Here is a 23,221-nt window from a genome sequence, read left to right as displayed (position 1 = left end):
ATATATAGCACAAATGACCTACACAGGAAGATTGAGCTGTACATGGTCAGCAGAAGAGCCTGACCATGTGCTGGTGTATGCTATTTCTAAACCGGGACTGGCGGCAGGTGGAGACTGTCCGTCCTCTCAAATTCTGAACAAAAACAAGGATTTCCATATGATTCTGCTACCTGCGTGAGAGTTTGCACCATGAGAACCAGGTATAGGCGAGTATTATGTATTTGTTTTCCTTTATCAGATTGTTGTTTTCCTTTATCACTGCTCCGACCATTTCTGCAAATGATCAATATTACTTGTATTATGTTGTTTGTTCATTTGAATAGTTCGTTTAAACACCAACAACAAAAATAGCTGCTTCTCTCTTGCATCTCTAATTTTAGACTGCCCTTCTGTGGCTATAGGCCATGCTATTGTGTCCTTGTACTCACTCCGGTTGTAATACACTGAAGCGTGATTGTGTTTGCTTACATTTTGTACTGTAATGAATTCTAAACTACTATAGAGAAGATTATTTTACAACAGTGGCCTGTATTGTACACTGAAAAGTTGTAATACTGTAATATATATAAAGGCTTTTTGAACGCAGTACAGTTTTGTGCTATGTCATTGCACCACATTGCTGCAGTTGACAGGGGTTTTTTCCAACTGGCTGCCCACTGCTCTGTGTGTGTGTGCGTGTGCACTTAGGATGGGATCAATGCAGAGGATGAATTCCGAGTATGGGTCACCATACTTGGCTGTATGTTCTTAAGGCTTTTTTATTAGAGGAGATTTTTTTTTTGAAGTGATGAGTAAAGAAAGAGTAAATCAGAGGAGAAAACTTTACAATTATGTGCAAGAATGTGGAATTTTCCCATCATACAAATAAAATCCAGAGCATCCTCTAGCTCCCTACTGTCAGAAACCACAGAATGAAAGAGAACCTTAACCGCAGAAATGTTACATAGTCGAAAGAATACAAGAAGTAAAGATGCTGAAATTTGAATTTGAATTGTTTAGTAAATAAATAGAATAAATGTGAAAGAGATTCTTCCTCTTCTTGTGTGGAGAAAGCTTTTGTACAAATTTACTCAAATATTTGTTGCAGGGGTAATAATGATGGATCATTTTAAAATGAACTTTTATTTTATTGTTAAACAAACATTTATTTGGCACTGTCCATACTTTCTGAAAATTAACATTTGGATAAAGTGCCAACCACTTTCTATAAGCTTTAAAAGATGAAGCATTATTAGCAGTAACAAAGTTTCTCAAAAAAAATTTGTACACTTATTATCCATAATATTAACCCCTTGAATAAATAAACGAAGGATAATTAAACAAAGATTACAATATATTTTATAAGACTTCGTTAAAAATACCAACTTAGGAGGAATTTATAAGAATAGTATAGTCCCGTTTTGAAGTATTTATCCCGTATTTATTAAGAAAATCAACATAAGCATAAAAATCACCACTGTTGCTTATTAAATATGATATAAACACAATGCCCTTGGAGAACCAATCAGGGAAGAAAACAGATTTCCGAGCTGGTAAAACATACGGATTATTCCAAATAATATGAAGGGGAAAATATTATCAGCTTCCATGAGTCTAAAGCTTGCTTATGGAAGTTTGAAAGGTTCATAGAGAGCCTTGTGGACTTAAAATCACAAGAAAGCAAATATTGTAAATTTCCAAATCTCTTAAATCATATTAGGAATCCAAAACCAAACTGATTTCCCCTTCAAACATTTTTTTAGCCAGTTTATTTAAAAAAATTGGTTTAGGGTAAAAAAAATCTAAGACATTCAACCCTCCCTTTGAATATGGCTGTGTTAGGGATTTTCTACTGATTTTTCCATATGAATTTAAAATTAAGAGAGTCAATAGATTTACAAGTGTTAGAAATAAAGCGTGAAATACTTTCAGCCTTAGATAACAAAATTCTGCCATAAATCGTAATATCTCTTTGTAACCACAAGCTGAATATACGTTTGGCAGAATCTAATTTATGATGAAAATTCAAAGAGATTCTTTCTTGGGCTGATTTACAGATATAAATACCAAGATATTTAACAACATCCTCTACTAAAATTCCATCAACAGAGGTCACATCAGAATCATGGATAAACATTATTTCACTTTTTAGTATTAACTACCAATCCAGAGGCTTTGGAAAAAAAATTTGACTTTGAATTATCAAATTTACTTGACATTGATTCTTTAAAAAAATGCATGTATCATCGGCCAATTGACTTGTGATTAATTCTTCTTCTCCAATTTGAATTCCTTTGATACCAGTGCAGTTAACTACATATAGATTCAATAATTCTGCAGCGAGTAAAAAAAAAAAAAAAAAAAAGGGAGAAATGGGACATCCCTGTCTAATACCTCTGCTAACATAACATCTTGGAGAAGTGCCATTGGAAAGAGAAACACAGCTATTAATATCATTGTATAAAGTTTTAATAACACAAATAAAATTATTACCAAACCCAAAATTGTTCAACAGTGTCAAATGCTTAAAAAAACAAAAAGGAATAAGGGCATCATTACTAACCAAATCAGAATAATCTAGTAAATCTAAAATGAGGCAAATGTTATTGGAGATATGTTGATTTTTCATAAAACCAGACTGTGTTTCTGACATTACTTCTTGTAGACATTGTTTTTGTAGACATTTGCATACACGGCTACCAGAATCTTATAATCTATATTAAGGAGAGATATAGGTCTCCAGTTATCTAAATTAAAAGTGTCTTTATTTGGCTTTTGAATTAATAACAATTAAACCTTGTTTCATAGTGGTGGTTAGTTCTCCTTCATCTATGCATGCCTTTAAAGCCTCAAAAAGCAAATCCTTAATGTGATCCCAGAAAACTCTATAAAATTCAAAAGGTAGGCCATCAGGGCCAGGAGATTTATTTACAGGGGACTTTGATATTACATCATCCAGTTCTTTCATTGTAAGTGGCTTATCACAAAGTGATTATGTTCCGAAATTTGAGGAATAAAGGGAGTTACATTATCAAAAAAAGAATCAGCCGCAAGACGCAGAAGAATATCATTTTTGATAAAAAATTAAAAACAAATTGAGACATCTGAGTTTTACAAGAGGAAATAGAGCCATCAATTTGAGGGGAGTGAATTGACCTTTTTCGTCCATGTTGTTTTTCCAGATAGGGTCAAGCCATTTGGCTCTAGATCTTTCAAAAGCTCCCTTTGCTTTTTCAAGATACAAGGAATTGAGTTCCTCTTGTAAAGAAGATGGCCTGTATTGATCGTCTTCTGAGAGCTGTTTATTTAAAAGATCAGAAATATTTTTAAGTAAAACTACATATTTATTTTTCTTTTCAGAGGAGAGTTTTTTACTAAAAATAAACTGAAAATTTTCTGCACTCAAATTTAAGGAGCTCATTTGGCTATAGGAGATATATCTGCCCTTGTTTTGATATTGTTGATTATTTTTATATATATCTGAGCAGTAAGAATCACTAATAAGCAGGGAACAGTTTAATTTCCAGTAGCCAGGGTTAAAGGTTCTAGAATATTTTGGCTTCAATATTAAATCAATACCACAATGATCAGTTAGTGGTGAAGGACTACAAGAGACAGACGTCAAAGATGAAATCAAAGAAGCAGAGATTAGCCATAAATCAATGCAAGATTTGCAACCCAGGCTCATTGGAAATACGTGACTATGCATACATTTCTGCAGAACCTGAAATACGTTTCTCCAGGTACAATTCACTGCACTTTTCTGATGAAATGTCCACTAGAGGCGCTGAATGGTTTCAATTTTTCCCCGATTCAGGTGCCTGTGCTCGGTCTAACGTTACTCCGCAAACAAAACGTTTGTATTAACTTATTACTTCCGAAGTTTTGAGGAGCCAAGGACATGCGTCTCTTCAAGATGGATCGCACTTCTCCGAGGTACGTCAAGAATATGTATTTAATATGTATTTTCTCCTATGTATACCCAGATCTTGGGTCTCACTACCGAGAATGAGTTAACTGTACATCGAATATGTATTAATATATTGAATATTAAACTGCGGTCAAGCCAGCCGCCACTCCGAAAAGCATCAAATTACTAGCTAAAATCAAACTTACCACAAAAACGAACAATTGAACATACATCAGCGTGATAACAACTACCTTAAATGACCAAAATCATATTTTAAAATTGTATTTTTTGTTATGACTCAAGTCCGATTGGTTTACATGGAGAGGGCGGGGTTTATCACCTGTACTGCAGCCAGCCACCAGGGGGCGATCAAAGAGCCCGCAGCTTCACTTTTACGGACGAGTCAGACACACTTGGTTCAAACAAAATGATATCAAAATAACTGATGTTGAATTACAAAATAAAAGCCCTCCAAAATCTCATATCCAACCTGTTTTGCTTGGCATTTCAGATAGCTCTAAAAAGGAAAGTCCCTGTTACCACAGACTAGTTTCACTTCAGATTGATAGTAGCCCTTCTCACATTGACACTCACCCAAAATCAGGCTAGTCTGATGTTGCATTATAAAAATAAAAGCCCTCATATAAAGGGTTTTGATATGAGATTTACAAGAACTTTAAAGTTTTTAAAGTGCTTTTTTTCATGTTATTTTTTTTTATATGTAATAGTTATGACTATTCTGACCTTTTTAAGTGACATTAAAACAGTAGATACAATTTGATATGGACTACAGGAGAACATTTCGACAGCGAGATATTATTATTATATTATTATAATTTTATTCAAATTGATTTTGAGATTTATTACTTTATGGTGTTAATCAGGTATTAAAATAATTAAAATTAAAAGAGCATGGCAATCAATGAATTTGGACGATGACGTATGCATCATTTGTCGGAGAACTGGATCAATAATTGAAACTCGTATGCTTTAGTATTTTGAAAAAAAGTTTTGAATTTTGAAGAGTAGTATTGTTAATATTATTTTATAAAGCTCAACATTGACTTTTATTTTGTAAGTTTGCAGCATTTGACGTAACAGCTCACGCTGGGTGGGTGTCAGTCCTCTGTGTGTCTCTCATGTGTTCCCGCCTCTTGTGCCCATCTTTGGTTTGTTTCCTGTCCTTGTTAAATGTTATCATTAGTTAATTCTTGTCCAGCCGTGTTCGTCTCATTATCTATGATTTACCTGTTTATTTATAGTCCTGTCTGTTCAATTTGACTTCGTCTGGTCTACTCGTTAACCCCGGTGTGTGATGTCCGTGTCTGCTTTGCCTTGTCCTGCCATGTCCTGTCCTGATGTCTGAAGTAAAGTTTATTGTTTGAGTTACACCCTCGTCTGCGTGTTCCTGTTCCTCCCTCGTGTGTGCACCGTGACAGTGGGAAAACGTCTTGTCGTAAATAGTGTTCAGATTACACCTTTAATCTACACGTGTAATTTTAACTCTTAGGTTTTGTAATTACATTTACATTTATATTTTACTATCATTATTTTTAAGGCAGCAGATTGGAAGGATTTACGGTAGGTAGGCCTATGTTTAGTTTTAAATATAAAGAGAATGTCTTTTTGACAAGTTTTGGATTATCACCCTTTAACATTTCCAGTTTCGTGTCATCAAAAAAAAAGTGGTCAAGTAAATACTACAACATATTAATTTAATCAGATTATTGGAATTTCTGCTATTGATTTTATTGGAATGACATAAAGCCATTTTACAAGCAGAAATCTCCTCGCATTAATAAATAGAATAGCCCTGTATACAACTCTTACTACCCTTACAAATCCTATAGAAATTGTAGATTTATTTGGTTGTTTTACTGTGGCTGACTGGAATAAGTAAAATGTACTATATTATAAAATACCATACTGTATTATACTACTGCAATTTCTTTCTTTTTTTTTTTCTCTCTCTCTCCAGGAATGCCCGGGAGCACAAAAAAGACATGTGCATGTTGTAAAGTCATTATAAATGTGGCCTTCAAAACATGTCCTGCATGTAAGACTGGTCAACCATACAAGGCAAAATTACAGAAAAGAAGGGAAAAATTTAAATGAACAAAATCTGATTGGTTCCATCCAAAAAAAACTGTAGTTGTCAACAGCAGTCATTGTTTGGTAAGTGTTTAACTTAACTTAAAATGACAAGTGACAATGACAGTTATTATTACTTAATAATTTAATCATATTAATATAATTTTAAAAAAGTGAAATATGTTAGATGTTACATGAGAGTAACATGCTACATAAGTAACACTGTAATGGAGACAGTGGACCTTACTCATAAAACACAAGCAGGTAAATTTTTTCTTAAATTCATAAATAATTCATAAAACCATTTTATTGTAAACAGTCACCTTTAATGTGAAAGGTAAAAGAATGATTTTCATGAACAATTTAAATGACATAAAAAGTCATTTTTCATAGATGATGTGCAGTGCCCGTTATCTTTAGACTGATGTATTAACATTGGTCAACCTTATTTCTTGTTGCATTTTGTATTAAGATTTGTGTTAGTTAATTTATTATTATTGAATTATTATTTTCATTTCAGCTTGATAAGTTGTCTGCCCTTGACCTCCTTCCCATACACCTTATTGGGAAGAACTTATTGGCCGATGCCATTTTAGGAGATGACCATCTTTTGGAGACCGTGTTGCTCCTTCAGAGGTTAAAGACTGTTTATGAAGCAGTTTTAAAAAGTTGGTTTTCTTGCATTTTTTTTACATTTAATAATTTTATAATACTTTCATACAGTCATTTATTGTAGGCTGTGTTTGTGTTTATTTTTAATTATGCACTAGACTGGGCAATGTATCAGTTTTACAAAGGAATCGTTTATAATTTCTTAATGATTTAACAAAAACAAAGCATGTTAACAGAGAGTTGAGTGGAAGGAAAAGGTGTGGAAGAAAAATATGCACAACCAACTGAGAGAACCGCAGCCTTATGATGATTGTCAAGCTAAATCGATTCAAGAATTTGGGTGAACTTCACAAGGAATGGACTGAGGCTGGGGTCAAGGCATCAAGAGCCACCATACACAGACGTGTCAAGGAATTTGGCTACAGTTGTCGTATTCCTCTTGTTAAGCCACTCCAGAACCACAGACAACGTCAGAGGCGTCTTACCTGGGCTAAGGAGAAGAAGAACTGGACTGTTTTGTATTTCATTTGTAAACCAAGGTCCTAGAGTCTGGAGGAAGGGTGGAGAGGCTCATAGCCCAAGTTGCATGAAGTCCAGTGTTAAGTTTCCACAGTCTGTGATGATTTGGGGTGCCATGTCATCTGCTGGTGTTGGTCCATTGTGTTTTTTGAAAACCAATGTCACTGCACCCGTTTACCAAGAAATTTTGGAGCACTTCATGCTTCCTTCTGCTGGCCAGCTTTTTAAAGATGCTGATTTCATTTTCCAGCAGGATTTGGTACCTGCCCACACTGCCGAAAGCACCAAAAGTTGGTTAAATGACCATGGTGTTACTGTGCTTGACTGGCCAGCAAACTCACCAGACTTGAATCCTATAGAGAATCTATGGGGTATTGTCAAGAGGAAAATGAGAAACAAGAGACCAAAAAATGCAGATGAGCTGAAGGCCTCTGTCAAAGCAACCTGGGCTTCCATACCACCTCAGCAGTGCCACAAACTGATCACCTCCATGCCACGCCGAATTGAGTCAGTAATTAAAGCAAAAGAAGCCCCTACCAAGTATTGAGTACATATACAGTATATGAACATATGTTCCATACTTTCATACTTTTCATATGGTCTTATGAAGTATTCTAATTTGTTGAGATAGTGGATTGGTGGGTTGTTATTATCAACTGAAAATGTTCACTGATGTTATTTCAGCTAAAACAGTTAAAGTTCAATTATTATATTGATTCTAAAGGTTGATGCTTTCACCCATTCATCTCCTTGACTACTATTATTTCTATTATTGTTAGTAAAATTCTAATGGCTGGTTTGTTGCAGTTTAAAGTGTGAATCACACTGCTGTCATCATAAGAGCAAAAATAAAGGCAAATTTCAAATGTTTGTTCTGTTTTTCTTTTTCAGGTATTTTTAAATCTAGTTTAAAATTAGAGATATAATTATAGATTTTTTGGTAAATTTGATACACAACTAAATAAAATAAATATGTTATGTATTTTATGATGCTTATTATAGAGCTTACATCACAAACATCTGTTTTGCTGCTTTTAGTCATATTGCTCAGTAATCCACATGCATAATTTGATTAGTCATGCTTTTTCATACCAGCATGCCACTCAGGTACACACACTTAGCATTGTATATACTGTTATATGTTTATTATTAAATGTTAAGGTTAATAATGTCAAATATTATTCTTAATCATTTTAAGATTGCAGCTTGCAGCTCCTGGTTTGTAAAATATCATCTTGATTTTTTGATTGCTTTATTGATTTATGTATTTATTTAGAATATTACACTATGTTGTTTTATAGGGGTTTTCCGTTACATATTTCTAAGTTACATATTTGTTTCCAATTAACCAATCTTTTAAGTTGTTATATACACTCACCTAAAGGATTATTAGGAACACCATACTAATACTGTGTTTGACCCCCTTTCGCCTTCAGAACTGCCTTAATTCTACGTGGCATTGATTCAACAAGGTGCTGAGAGCATTCTTTAGAAATGTTGGCCCATATTGATAGGATAGCATCTTGCAGTTGATGGAGATTTGTGGGATGCACATCCAGGGCACGAAGCTCCCGTTCCACCACATCCCAAAGATGCTCTATTGGGTTGAGATCTGGTGACTGTGGGGGCCATTTTAGTATAGTGAACTCATTGTCATGTTCAAGAAACCAATTTGAAATGATTCGAGCTTTGTGACATGGTGCATTATCCTGCTGGAAGTAGCCATCAGAGGATGGGTACATGGTGGTCATAAAGGGATGGACATGGTCAGAAACAATGCTCAGGTAGGCCGTGGCATTTAAACGATTCCCAATTGGCACTAAGGGGCCTAAAGTGTGCCAAGAAATCATCCCCCACACCATTACACCACCACCACCAGCCTGCACAGTGGTAACAAGGCATGATGGATCCATGTTCTCATTCTGTTTACGCCAAATTCTGACTCTACCATCTGAATGTCTCAACAGAAATCCAGACTCATCAGACCAGGCAACATTTTTCCAGTCTTCAACCATCCAATTTTGGTGAGCTCGTGCAAATTGTAGCCTCTTTTTCCTATTTGTAGTGGAGATGAGTGGTACCCGGTGGGGTCTTCTGCTGTTGTAGCCCATCCGCCTCAAGGTTGTGCGTGTTGTGGCTTCACAAATGCTTTGCTGCATACCTCGGTTGTAACGAGTGGTTATTTCAGTCAAAGTTGCTCTTCTATCAGCTTGAATCAGTCGGCCCATTCTCCTCTGACCTCTAGCATCAACAAGGCATTTTCGCCCACAGGACTGCCGCATACTGGATGTTTTTCCTTTTCACACCTTTCTTTGTAAACCCTAGAAATGGTTGTGTGTGAAAATCCCAGTAACTGAGCAGATTGTGAAATACTCAGACCGGCCCGTCTGGCTCCAACAACCATGCCACGCTCAAAATTGCTTAAATCACCTTTCTTTCCCATTCTGACATTCAGTTTGGAGTTCAGGAGATTGTCTTGACCAGGACCACACCCCTAAATGCATTGAAGCAACTGCCATGTGATTGGTTGATTAGATAATTGCATTAATGAGAAATTGAACAGGTGTTCCTAATAATCCTTTAGGTGAGTGTATATATAGAATTAACAATATACATAGAGTAAGGCACTCAATACAGGTATAAAACAGTATATGGTACAATATTGTACTATACACAGAGGATGAAATGAAAACAAATGAACAATAATCACAGTATACATGTATCTTTACAGTGCAGTATGATATGCATTAGTCCAAGGCAAATGTAAGGGTGTAGATAGAATAATAGCGAGCCAGAGTCACATGTGTAAATGATGTAACTGATAATGTGCACTGCATGAGGTTGATGGGGTAGAATATGCTGTGTGTGGTGTTACCAGTACGAGTTCAGCAGTCAAATGGGCTGTGGAAATAAGAACCCTGCTGGTGTAGGTTATGACACTGCGATGTCTGCCTGATGGTATGACCATCCACAGCATGGGTGGCTGGAGTCTTTGATGCTCTCCTCAAACACCACCTGGTGTAGATGTCTTGGAGGGAGGGAAGCTCACCTCCAACAATGTTCTGTGCAGATTGTACCACTCTGTGCAGTGCTTTTCAGTTGAGGGTGGTGCTGTTCCTACACCAGACAGTGTTGCAACCAATCGGGATGTTCACCACAGTGCATGCATAAAATGATTTGGGTTTTGGAGCTCAAACTGAACTTCCTCCACTGTCTGAGGAAGAAAAGACGCATAAGCGTGGATGGGCCATGTGAGGTCCCCGGTGATGTGAACACAGAGGAACTTGAAGCAGCTAAAATGGTTCATCAGCACCACTGATGCAGTGTAGCTTATTCTCAACCAGTGGATGAAGTCCTAACATACGAAAAAAAAATGATTTAGGGTATGGTAAATCAACAAGAAATATATATTATTTATAACAGTTGTTCTGGACTTACCATAACATCTGAGTTGTCACAGTACAGCTGTTTGGGAATGCAGTCTTTGCAGAGGATAACTGATGGTTTCAGAAGTCTCTGATCTCAGGTCCATGCAAACTGACCAAGTGCATGAAGACTGACCTGAGAATTGATTTTCAGTAACAGCTACCACTTCTACCCCTTGGTGTAATTTTTCCTGTACAAGTATAAAATGAAATCATAAGCAGTCATAAATCAGTAAAGTGTTAAAATCTTCAGTACATATATAAAGTGCCTATTTCTTCATCACCTGGCTTCATTCAAACAATAAGACTAAATAATAAGTCAACGATAACTACAGAAAAATAGTTTTGGTGAATACAGATTCAGGTGTCAGTACTCCCCATATTCAGTCATTTCCTGCCCAAATTCAAAAGATGATGGCACAGCTGATTTGCTCATTCTAGGAGCTATAAAAAGATTTATGTGAAAAATGATAACTGCTGACTTCAATAGTCTTTTGAGAGATAAACATAAAATGTTGTACTACATATATTGTTTGAATATAGACATAATAATGGAAATATGCACCTTTTCAGCTTTCTGTCTTTTCTGTTTGGGCACAAGATGGTCATGTTCATTCCTCATTCCCAACATGACTGGTATGAGTACACTTGTTAAATAACATTTGAATTTGCTGACTTGGTAAATTGTATGAATTTTGACACTTTTTGTGGGGAAACTTAAATTCTGTGCAAAATGTAATTGCAGTAATGTTCAGTCAAGGTGCTGAGACCAACACAGACATACCGTTGGAAATGCTTGCCTTTGCACCTTTTTCTAAATGCACAAGATGGACAAATTCATCCCCCTCCACAAAAAAAGGCTGGTTTGACAAGAGTTTGTCAGACTTCCCTCTGGTCTTCCTTTTCAGCTGAAACAACGAGAAAATAAAATATTGTTGTTGTTTTAATATATACACATTTAGACGTTAAGTTGAGTGTCATGTTTAGTGTTAAAAATGATCTGTGACCAAAATATTTGAGAGCAAGGACTTTAAGGAAAGTTAACCAAAGCACATAAAATTAGGATACATTCTTTAAAGCAAATCAATTACAAGTAAATGTGTTCAACATTACGTGCAAAGGGTTGAACCTCTCAATGACTTGTTCAGCCTTGGCAGCTTCTTCAAGATCAGCATTGGGAGCTTCGAGTTCAGGATCCCTTTTAATACTAGCAACTTTCTGACAGAATTGGTCAAAATATGATCCTGAGCTTTGAAAATATGCCACGAGTTGCAGTGCACAGTATAAGAAAAAAAGGTCTTTAGTGTAAGCCTGTGCTTTTTCATATATAAAACACATTTATTGAACAGTCAGCATTCAGGAACAGAATTACATATGAAATTAAATTGCATTATATACATTTCACTACATACTAATTAATTCTGAAGTACCTCATTTTAAGTTAACTTTTGAGTACAATGTTCTGTACAGTAAGCGTCTAGAAGCCACATAGTACATTTCTCATGTAAAATAATTAATTTAGGTTTAAAAAGGTATTCACATTTGAGTGTTTAGGCCTATTTTACACAAGAAGAGTTAAACATTTCTTCAGCTTTTTTAATACATATAGTACGGCAGGGGTGTCCAATCCTGCTCCTGGAGGGCCATTGCCCTGCAGAGTCTAGCTCCAACCCCAATTAACTGAAGCAGCTACTCAAGCTCTAACTAGGCATACTAGAAACTTCTATGCAGGTGTGTTGAGGCAAGCTGGAGCTAAACTCTGCAGGACACCGGCCCTCCAGGAATGGGATTGGACACCATCTGTTTTGTTAGAAGTGCGATCTACATTGTTGTATACTGTGATGTAGGTAGGCCTTCGGGTTAAAAAAAAAAAAAAAAAAAAGATCATTAAAAAAATAGGAATAGAAATATTTACATGTCTTCGTCAACGGAATCATATGAATCTGTAGATAGGCTTTCATAGCAGTCAGTATCCTCTTCAAGGACAGCCAAACTATCCCATCCAGTCACTATTTGGTGGTATGTTTCTTTCACCCTTTCCTTTTCTGTCTTACATTCATGCAGCTGCCTTCGAAGAACACAGAGCAGGCCACAGTACGCTTGCTCTGAAAGTCCTGATGAATAGGCTTAAAAAATGAATACATTTTTTAAAAATTAGAACCACAAAAATGGTACAATAATGAATAACAATAATACATTGAGGCATTATAAATTATATAGGAAATCTCAAGTATGGCTGCTTTTCATATTTCCAGGGTTCACAGAAGCAGAAGTAATCATAGTTAGGTAGAATTCTATAGCATATTTGTATTTAGCGATAGCGTTTCCATGACATTCCAAAAGAGGGGAGAAATAAAGAGAGATTAATTACGATGGTCAGAAGAGAGAAATGTGTCACATTTTCCATCACCCTATCAGCTGTTGTTTTAGAAACACCCTAGCAGCAGCCTTAATTGTTTTTTCTTTTTGTCATTTACTGCCAAGGTAATATAACACAACGTATAGCATTACAAAAGGTGTTTTAAATTCTTTTCAAATAAAAATGTTATAAACTTATTAGAAATGAAATGTTAAAAAACTGTCGAAAAGCATCATCACAATCTGTGAAAAGGGTCCACTTAGAAGGCAACCTAGTAATGTATATCAATACACTAAATTTGCCAAGCCAGTCAAAATTATTTATTAGAACCCCCCAAAGAGAAGCACAATTATTCAAATTTAATGATCAATGACTTCTGAGAAAACAAAAGCACTTACTCTTGGTGGCTAGGCCATCTGACAATGCATCAGTCTGTTCGTTTACATTTTTGATAGTTCTGCAGATATGACTCCAGTGCCTTTTCAATGCTTCAACAAGTATAGTTTCTTCTTCCTGGAGTCTTTATAACGTCTTTTTCAGGCCCAATGATGCATCATCAACTGAAACCGAAAGTGAGCTTGGTAACTTGTAGCTTTGTGATGCTAAATAAATATCTTACATAAAAAGTTTAGGTCATGGTATAGGGGTGGTGATGGCGCAGTGGATAAGACACATGCCTTTGGTGTGAGAGACCCGGGTTCGAATCCACTGTGAGACACCAATGTGTCCCTGACAAGACACTTAACCCCTAGTTGCTCCAGAGGCGTGCGACCTCTGACATATATAGCAATTGTAAGTCGCTTTGGATAAAAGCGTCAGCTAAATGAATAAATGTAAATGTCATACCACGTTCGCATGGCCAGATAGGTGTTTCTGCAGCAAGCAATTCATCAGCGGAATTCAAGGCTTTGGTTGAACATGTCACAATAGAATTTTACTGACATATTGCGTCAGATAACTTCTTCTCTTCGACTATTCGTCGTCTGATTTTATTGCGCTGCTTGTTGCGATCTGGGTCATATACCAATGAAAAATTGACAGAGCTAGTAATTATAACACCCCTTTATGAGCAATAGAAATTATTATGATGATCTAAATAAGAAAAATTGGATATTTAAAGCATTTTATTTACCTGTAGTGCGATACAAATCTCTCTTTTTCTGCTGAATTCCTAAATACAGCCCTTCAATCAGACGCTGCAAACCCACTGGATCATCTGTTGCCATCGGAAACTGTTCAAAAAAGCACATCAGACCACTGAATCAGGGCATTCAAAAGTTCATTACTACTTTAACTAAGCAAGAACAGTCTTTTAAGTTTTAAAATATTTCAAATGAATGCCTAATAAACAATAATCATTTTTCATTTCTAATGAAACTATACAAAGATGGAAAGCAAAGCTGAGCATGCACCTTGAGCTGCCCATTGCTTAACATTGCTGCAGCTCTTCATTAGATCTGCCCAAGATTGCCTTAACAGCCTCCATATCTTCTTTGGCTTCCTTCATCTTTTGCACTGTCTTTGGTGAGATAATACACTTAACTGGATAAGACTGTATAAAAAGAAATGTATCTCCAATGTATGACTTAAAACAACGCCATATTAAAGGTGCAGTACATTGATGTACCGTTGAGTACGCGTGCAAGTTTTTCTTCTTTTGCTTATTCCATCCTTTGGCATGAAGTGTGATCATATCCACTCATGCTAAATGAGAACACACACACACACACATATATACGTGTATATATGGGTGGACATAATTATTTTGGTTCTGGTTCTCATGAGAGCACCTGGAGATTTGGTTTGGTGCTCACACTGCACATAGTGTGACCCATTAAATATAACTATAAATAATAAAACAATTCATAATAGTATTAATATTAATGCTCTTTATTGAGTTTGCTTTATTTTTAAAATAAAATAAACAAAATAATAAAGTGTGATAATACCATTATATTTTACAATATAAAATGTGTATTAAATAAAAATACAATTATTTTATAGTACACTTAAAAATACAATGCTAATATTTACACATTCACTTTTTTATATGAATTTTCAACATTTTCAAACATAAATCAGCAAGTTTTTATTTTGATGGGTTGCTAGCAAGTAAGTGTATACACTGCCAGTTTAAGCGCTACAAAGTGAATGAAAAACCGACAGTGTTTAGCCTAGATTTAGTCTTTCAGTTTGAACGGAAATCTTATACAGTATTACAGTTAGTTGATCTAAAATGGTGATTGTGCATTAACAGCTGTCAACCATGTCGACACGCAAATGATTTGTCTGATTACACATACATATATGCATACACATATATGCCTGAATATTTCAATCTTAAGCAATTTATGAATAGAATGGTATTTACATATACAGTATAAACATAATTACTTCAATTGCTTATGATTTTTCTTGTCACTGTCTCAATCTATGGATTACAAAAATATGCTGTGTGCATATGACACTTACCTGCCTTACTCATATATTTTGTTGTAAGAGCAACACGTGATAAAAAACTGTTAACTTGTTCAACTTCCTCTTCTACTGTAGTGCCTGCTCCGGTTTGATTTTTACCACTCCACTGGACCTATAAAACAAACTGGCATTGTCAGACAAACAGACAAGGCAAGATTGAAGGCCTTGCACCATTTTTAAGTTATTTAAAACAGAAAGTTACCTCACAGCTGGTAGAGTGTTCTTTTGCGTGCATAATAGAAAGAAAAGGCTTCATCTCTTTTAACTGCTGCATGCATTGAACTACCTTTGCGAATTTTTGCAAGTAGGGCCAATATCGGCACATGATGTCGGTGCAGAAGAATCTGCAGTTTGTTTTTGACACAACTTCTTTTTGCAAAAACATTGGATAAGCAAATATTTCACCCTTTTGCATGTTCAGGCCTTTAAGCAAGATGTTGTGTCTGCAAACCGCCACCTCCAACCCTTCCTCATCCAATTTACTGCTTGATTTCTTTGAGGTCTCCCTTGCAGCAGCCCATGTAGCCCATCTTCCACATGTGCCTCGTCCTTGTACCTGTAATAAACAAACCAATATCAGTAAAGTGTAATCTTTAAGTTAAACAACAAAAATACTAATACAATTATGGAAGCTTACTGGGTTGGTCTTTTGCTGAATGACACTGACAAATGCTGCCACATCTTCATTCTTGGCAATGAATACTCCATCAAAATAAGGCTGCTCCTCTACTCTACTCTATATGTCCGTGACCTATGCTCTAACATCTTTACAAACGCTTGTCTAGAGAGGCCTGGTGCAGTGACTTTAAAATGCTCAAAAGATGTGAACAGGTCAATCTGATATACAGTTTGAAATGCAATTGAGCCTGGCCAGTAATCACTTCGGATAAGGTCCTGCAGTTCAGGTTTCCAGGATTTGTGGCATGTAATGCATAGTGACCTACAGTGCAATCCAAATAACATACAATGACAACCTTGAATAATAATAATAAAAATTGGATTAAATAAATGATTAAATTTTTTGGAGTACATACCATTTATGTTGATGAGCTGTACTAATCGACCAGCACTTACAGACATGTTCTGAGGCTCACAATCACAAACATTTTGAGTCTCTTTGATGGGTAACAAACATGCTAAAGAAAATTAAAACATATTAACACTAATGTATTACTTACACTTATGTTTTCATAAGTAACTGTTGCTTACCTTGCTCACATATTGTTTGTTGGCCACTGACGTCTTTGACAATACTTGATGGAGGTTTAAAGAAATGATCTAAAAAACACTCCCTGTTATGCAAAACAAGGTGCTGGTGAGTTGACACGTCACAGCTGTCGCAGTAATGTGGTTTTAGCAAACAGTCCTTGCACCGTATCACTGCTGCTTTCACTCTGCAGTGATCACAAGTTAGGCAATCTACCCTGTCTGAGGCGAGCGAACAATCCAAGAGCGTTTGTCTAGCTGCTATCCAATGGTTTTCAGACACCATTTGTCTTAAAGTCCAGTTGTGAGATGCAGACATGCTTTTCTCAGAGAAAAGAGCATCATGGAGCTGCTGTAACTGTATCTTGAAAAACAAAAGCGGTATACAAGGAAACAAAAATGTTTATAATCTAATTGTACTAAAATGATAAGGGAGCTCCTGACAAAATGTAGGTCTTTTGTAACTTACCAATAGCACGCTGTGCATGGGCGCCGGTATCTGAAGAAACATAATTCAGCGAAGACTCAGCGGCACTTGTAGTTACTAGAACAAATTACAAGCATGTGTTGGTTAAACCATTCTTGTACATTTGAAATGTTCTTCTTTTTTCCTACTAAAGTAACACAACTGGCTTACCAGGATCAATGAAAGTTTGATTGCTTGTTAATGAATGGACCACTGAAGCTCTGGATTTACCTGTACATAATATACAGTAGTGATAAGCCTCTATAAGATTTGTGAGACCAGGAGAGAAAATAAAATATTGATATTATCACTTGCCTCCTTTTCCTTGTTTGGCTTCTCTTTTTGAATATAACAAGAGACCATTTGTGTCTCTTTTTTCCATCTGATCCTTGGAACGTCTTTCTTTTTCTGTTTAGGTTGTGATCTCCTCCTAGCCATAATGATAAGAATAACCTTGTAACTAGAAAAAATTGCCTACACAATAAGAACAGTGTCATTGTTATTAAACAGTTTGACAGATCGTTTCCTACCTGTAACTCTTGCAAATCAGCCATCATTTCATCGAGGTCAAGTTCTAATTCCTTTCCATCTTCTGCAGCTGGATCAGGAAAATCATCGGTGGCCATTAACCTGACAATGTAGACAGTGTATGGTAAAATTACAGAATGCTCAATATTGTACAATGGGTACATTTGATTACATTCACTGATCTACACTCACCAAAAGGATTATTAGGAACACCATACTAATACTGTGTTTGACCCCCTTTCGCCTTCAGAACTGCCTTAATTCTACGTGGCATTGATTCAACAAGGTGCTGAGAGCATTCTTTAGAAATGTTGGCCCATATTGATAGGATAGCATCTTGCAGTTGATGGAGATTTGTGGGATGCACATCCAGGGCACGAAGCTCCCGTTCCACCACATCCCAAAGATGCTCTATTGGGTTGAGATCTGGTGACTGTGGGGGCCATTTTAGTACAGTGAACTCATTGTCATGTTCAAGAAACCAATTTGAAATGATTCGAGCTTTGTGACATGGTGCATTATCCTGCTGGAAGTAGCCATCAGAGGATGGGTACATTGTGGTCATAAAGGGATGGACATGGTCAGAAACAATGCTCAGGTAGGCCGTGGCATTTAAACGATGCCCAATTGGCACTAAGGGGCCTAAAGTGTGCCAAGAAAACATCCCCCACACCATTACACCACCACCACCAGCCTGCACAGTGGTAACAAGGCATGATGGATCCATGTTCTCATTCTGTTTACGCCAAATTCTGACTCTACCATCTGAATGTCTCAACAGAAATCGAGACTCATCAGACCAGGCAACATTTTTCCAGTCTTCAACCGTCCAATTTTGGTGAGCTCGTGCAAATTGTAGCCTCTTTTTCCTATTTGTAGTGGAGATGAGTGGTACCCGGTGGGGTCTTCTGCTGTTGTAGCCCATCCGCCTCAAGGTTGTGCGTGTTGTGGCTTCACAAATGCTTTGCTGCATACCTCGGTTGTAACGAGTGGTTATTTCAGTCAAAGTTGCTCTTCTATCAGCTTGAATCAGTCGGCCCATTCTCCTCTGACCTCTAGCATCAACAAGGCATTTTCGCCACAGGACTGCCGCATACTGGGTGTTTTTCCTTTTTCACACCATTCTTTGTAAACCCTAGAAATGGTTGTGCATGAAAATCCCAGTAACTGAGCAGATTGTGAAATACTCAGACCGGCCCGTCTGGCACCAACAACCATGCCACGCTCAAAATTGCTTAAATCACCTTTCTTTCCCATTCTGACATTCAGTTTGGAGTTCAGGAGATTGTCTTGACCAGGACCACACCCCTAAATGCATTGAAGCAACTGCCATGTGATTGGTTGATTAGATAATTGCATTAATGAGAAATTGAACAGGTGTTCCTAATAATCCTTTAGGTGAGTGTATAACAAAGAACAAAAATATATGCTATAGAGATCAGTGGTTATGGAGTACGCCCTCTATTTGTAGGGCTTATAATTGTGTTAAAAATTGGAAAATGTCCCAGTTATCTAATTGCGGAGAAGCAAGATGAAAACAAAAGAACATACTAACTGAGATTATAGGGTCAATTTGTAATATTTAATTTACTAGGGGCAAATTAAGCGGGTGTCTGCCAGTAAACTTACTGTATGTTTCACAGAGTACATAACAAAACCACCTGACCTAAACCTAAATACTTTCTGGCAAAGTCAATTATTGCTTTCCACATATCATTTTACATCTTATATATGTTCGAATTACAGTTAACTCATTCTCGAGGCAACAGAGAGTACACATATACAAATTAATCGCTGGCGTATAATAATAATAATAGTTTGACAACTAGTTTTGTGCAAATTTGTCACGTAACCAACATGGTAATTTGCGCGCGACTTCCAAACTTTAACTTCGCTAAATCACAGAAATACTCGCAGTCAAAAGAACAGAGTTTGGCACATCGTCATTCAGTGCACATAACGATGAAGTCAAACTGAGCTTTGCTCACTAACTCACGAACTACAGGTACGAGCATGTTAACATGACGCCATCTTGCGTGGCCCCCAGGATAATATTGTCATTGAGCAAAGGCATGCGGGTGGATCGTTTCCTTTTATTCACTAGCTTAAAAACATGCATTTTTCATTTCATTAACAAATGTGTGTGTATTAGCAGCGTTTGCTCAAGTTAAAGAAGTTGTTAATATGAACATCTGCTTTTATTTCTCTCAATGTTGTAATGGTTCAAATAGCGGAGAACGTGTCCAGTGCAGTGTCTACCTGGTGCAAACACTTTTGTTATTTTAGTCACTTTTGTCATTTTAGTCATGTTGTTGTTGATGTATATACATATATAACGTGCTTTTTACAGGTGCTGCTTCTTCTGTATCTGTGTGTTTGCAGTATTAGTCAACAAAGGTGAGTGTAGCCATTTCAATTGGATGTGTCAGTGTCCAAATATTTTTATCAGTACCAGAAATTATTATTTTTAAATGATTTTCAAAGGATTGTCTCTCATTTTCAGCATGTCTGCAGGTCACTGTTGAGGGTAAAGTCAGAGGCTCTGCTGTCTTGCCCTGTTCTTCTATTGACAGTCACCTTAAACAAGAAGATATAACGGTTTATTGGAGACATAATAGCAGCCTAAATGTTTATGACATATTTGAGGGTAAAGGATCGGTGGAGAAGCAGGACCCGGCATACAAGAACAGAGCTGAAAGCTTCCCTAATGAGTACATGAAAGGAAACTTCTCGCTCAAACTCAACAACCTTCAATATAATGATGCCGGAAAGTATGTCTGCTACATCACGAAGGCACATCAAAATCCAAGCACACAGCTTTTGGTCACAGGTATGTGAAATATGATAAACATTTTTTTTTTTTTTTAAACAAGTTTGTATTTATTTAAACATTTCCAACATTAATACATTTTGTTAATGACTGTTTAACCCTATAAAGCCCATCATATCAAATTTCTAAGGCCTCTAACTGACAAACCTGATGTACACAGTCTACTACATGCCTATAATGATAGTTTATTCAAGTAAACGTCTTAGTATAACTGTAAAAACATCCACCTTCAGGTCGTGGTTCTTGCTTTTTTTGTTAGATTTGTTTTCCTCTGGATGCTTAAGTTTCTGCCATTTACAAAATTAATCAGAAGTTCCCCTCTCAACAATTATGAACAACAATATTGTGGTCAATAAAACAAAACACATTTTAATTACAATTAAAATGAACAACATGAGCAAAGGTTAAAACAGGTTTTATTGCATTTATGCTTAAATGAAGCTATTATGTGAAGTTGCCTGATGGTTGACGTTTTTACAATTGTACTAAAAGACCTTTAACTTGATAAAAATAATTATTATTATGTATCATTATCATTATGTAGAGTGTGTACAGCAGGTTTTTCCATTTAGAGGCTTTGGAACGCCTGAAATGTTGATGTGAAAGGATTTGAAATGTCAGGTTTAGAGGGTTAAAAAGTTGAAAATAAAAAGATTTTTATTGAAACATTTTTTTGTTGTTGTCTTACAGATGAAGGAAGCCATGGAGCAGCAACAAGAGCAGAGAGGACCGTTTCGTTTTTAATTCTGTTCCATACCCTGCTGTATATTTGACCTGGAATGAGGTGTGTGAGCTGTGCATATACTAATGTATGTAGTAGTGCATAACAGCAGTGAACCGTCAGCACAGCTGAAGAGTTCTGCTTCAAATACATGCAATAAAGCTTGCAGCACCAGCAAAAGTAATTACCATGAATGTGTCTGCGGGGACATAGTAAGGATTTGCCATCTCCTCGTTAGACGCGCCTTTAGAGAGAAGTGCATCTTCACGGATAACGATTATATTAAATAGTTTTTATTTATTTTGTTAAGAAGTAATTTAAAGCTTTCTATAGATATATTTATCATGTCTGTTAGGCATGTATTCACTGACTTTCGGTTCATTTTTTTGAAGCGCTCCTGATAAAAGCACAATGTTTTGTTGATATTGTGAATGCACAAAAATAAAAGTAGACTCTTTACAGTTACGAATGATGTATTACTCTTACCTTTATGAGCAAAAATTATTTCCATTGAAAAGAAAAATTGTAAATTGCACTGGTGCCTCCATGTCCTGCACTTTATCTTCCACTCTCCGCACAAACTACTGATGCAGCGCACATTTATCAAACGTTTAAACATTGCTATATGCTTGAACTGTTTTAGTATATCTATAGATTTTATTTTAGGCAAGTCCTGATGATTTGAGAAGGCCAAATTGATCAAACATAAGCTATGATCAGCCTGCTGGTCTGCCGCTGGCCGCTTGGTCGTTACTTTAAGAAAGAAAAAACTTATTTAATGAACAACAAATGCTCCAGACGTTTTTTTCTAAATGAACTTAATAAAAAGCCGGAACTGAATATAAACACTTTGCCATTAAAGCAGGGCTCTAGTACATTTTGTCGTTTTAGAATGTTAAGTGGTGGTTATTTTGGTGAAAGTAACTCAAAAGTAATACAGGAGTCATGTAACGCATTACAATTCTGAGACAGTAATATTGTACGGTAAGGAAATACTTTAAATAACAGTAACAAGTCATCTGTAATGTATTACAGTTTGGAAGTAACTTGCACAACACTGGTTATATTTTGAGTTTAGTAATTTATTATATTTTATTTTGATGGGGAATTTAAGAGTTAGTTTGATTTTTGACATGTGAGGTTGTGCTTTTTTTCTTCCATAAAGCTACATTTGCACACAATGAATATTTGAATATTTTGCAGTGATTTGTTTCTCAGGTATAGATTTTGCACTGTCACTTTTCTTAGCAGGAATTGTAAGCTGACCTACAAATAAGCTAATAAAACTTCAAATAAATATTTAATGTTTCACGCATATTTATTTGGTATGTGTCCATATAATTAGTGGTATAATAAACACTCTGTTTTGTCTCGGGGTCCTGATCATCCTGTCTGTGATAATTATGGCTGACTGCAATTTACATAATCACCTCTCCCTTATTTAAACTCATCCAATATCTTTTGCTTTTTGCTATACAAGATAAATTACAAAATTACAATTTACCTAAAATTCTATAATATTTAAAGTTTAAACTACTACATTTTTCCCTGAAAAACTCTTAAAACTAAATTTCGTGACACAACCACAGTAGTATTTTAAAATGTTGTGGAAGATGAATTCTGGGATACTTGTCTGTCTCAAGTTTGCGCACGTCACCTCCTTCCAAGTGTGGGTCGCTGCAGGTCAGAGGAATCTCAGAAGGTAAGGAGTGCGTCAAAATGTTTCTCATTGGTGAAAGGACCTTCTTACTGACTGTGTTAACCCTGTAAGACCCAAATTTAGAAAAAATAATTTCACAATTTATATGTTATTGTGGGAGACCTCTAATGCAGAAATAAATGAGTTTTAACATTTTTGATATTTTAGTATGCTTTTAGTGAAATGTAATATTACAACATTGTGCAATTTGGGATAGCAGAATTTCAGTGATTTTACTAACTGTCTGAACAAATCTAAAGAAGATCTAAGGGTTTATTTGCCGGGTATACTGCGTATGTAGCCCCATAACAGCAGCCTATATAGCCATACACAAATAATCACACAATAATAATAATCAGACATGTTTTCATGAATATTAATTGTATTATAAATATACA

The 23,221-nt window shown here is 36.1% G+C and overlaps 1 protein-coding gene across 2 annotated transcripts; it reads left to right on the top strand.

The window, feature by feature from the left end:
* Nucleotides 1–22: 22 nt before the first annotated feature.
* LOC306867403 (V-set domain-containing T-cell activation inhibitor 1-like) lies at nt 23–22,497 on the top strand. Of its 2 annotated transcripts, XM_079413037.1 has the most exons (5): nt 23–200; nt 3,797–3,915; nt 19,924–19,970; nt 20,077–20,403; nt 21,094–22,414. In XM_079413037.1, exons 2-5 carry the CDS (start codon nt 3,881–3,883, stop codon nt 21,174–21,176), a joined length of 492 nt encoding a protein of 163 aa, XP_079269163.1. In that variant the 5' UTR covers nt 23–200; nt 3,797–3,880; the 3' UTR covers nt 21,177–22,414. The 2 variants fall into 2 exon arrangements, with proteins under 2 accessions (XP_079269163.1, XP_079269164.1); XM_079413038.1 differs by lacking the exon at nt 3,797–3,915 and having other exon boundaries at nt 41–200; nt 21,094–22,497.
* Nucleotides 22,498–23,221: the final 724 nt, after the last annotated feature.

Source organism: Barbus barbus (assembly GCF_936440315.1).
Source record: "Barbus barbus genome assembly, chromosome: 49".
NCBI lineage: Eukaryota > Metazoa > Chordata > Actinopteri > Cypriniformes > Cyprinidae > Barbus > Barbus barbus.
The sequence above is the reverse complement of the archived record's forward strand: the minus strand, read 5'-3'. Positions and strand labels throughout refer to the sequence as shown.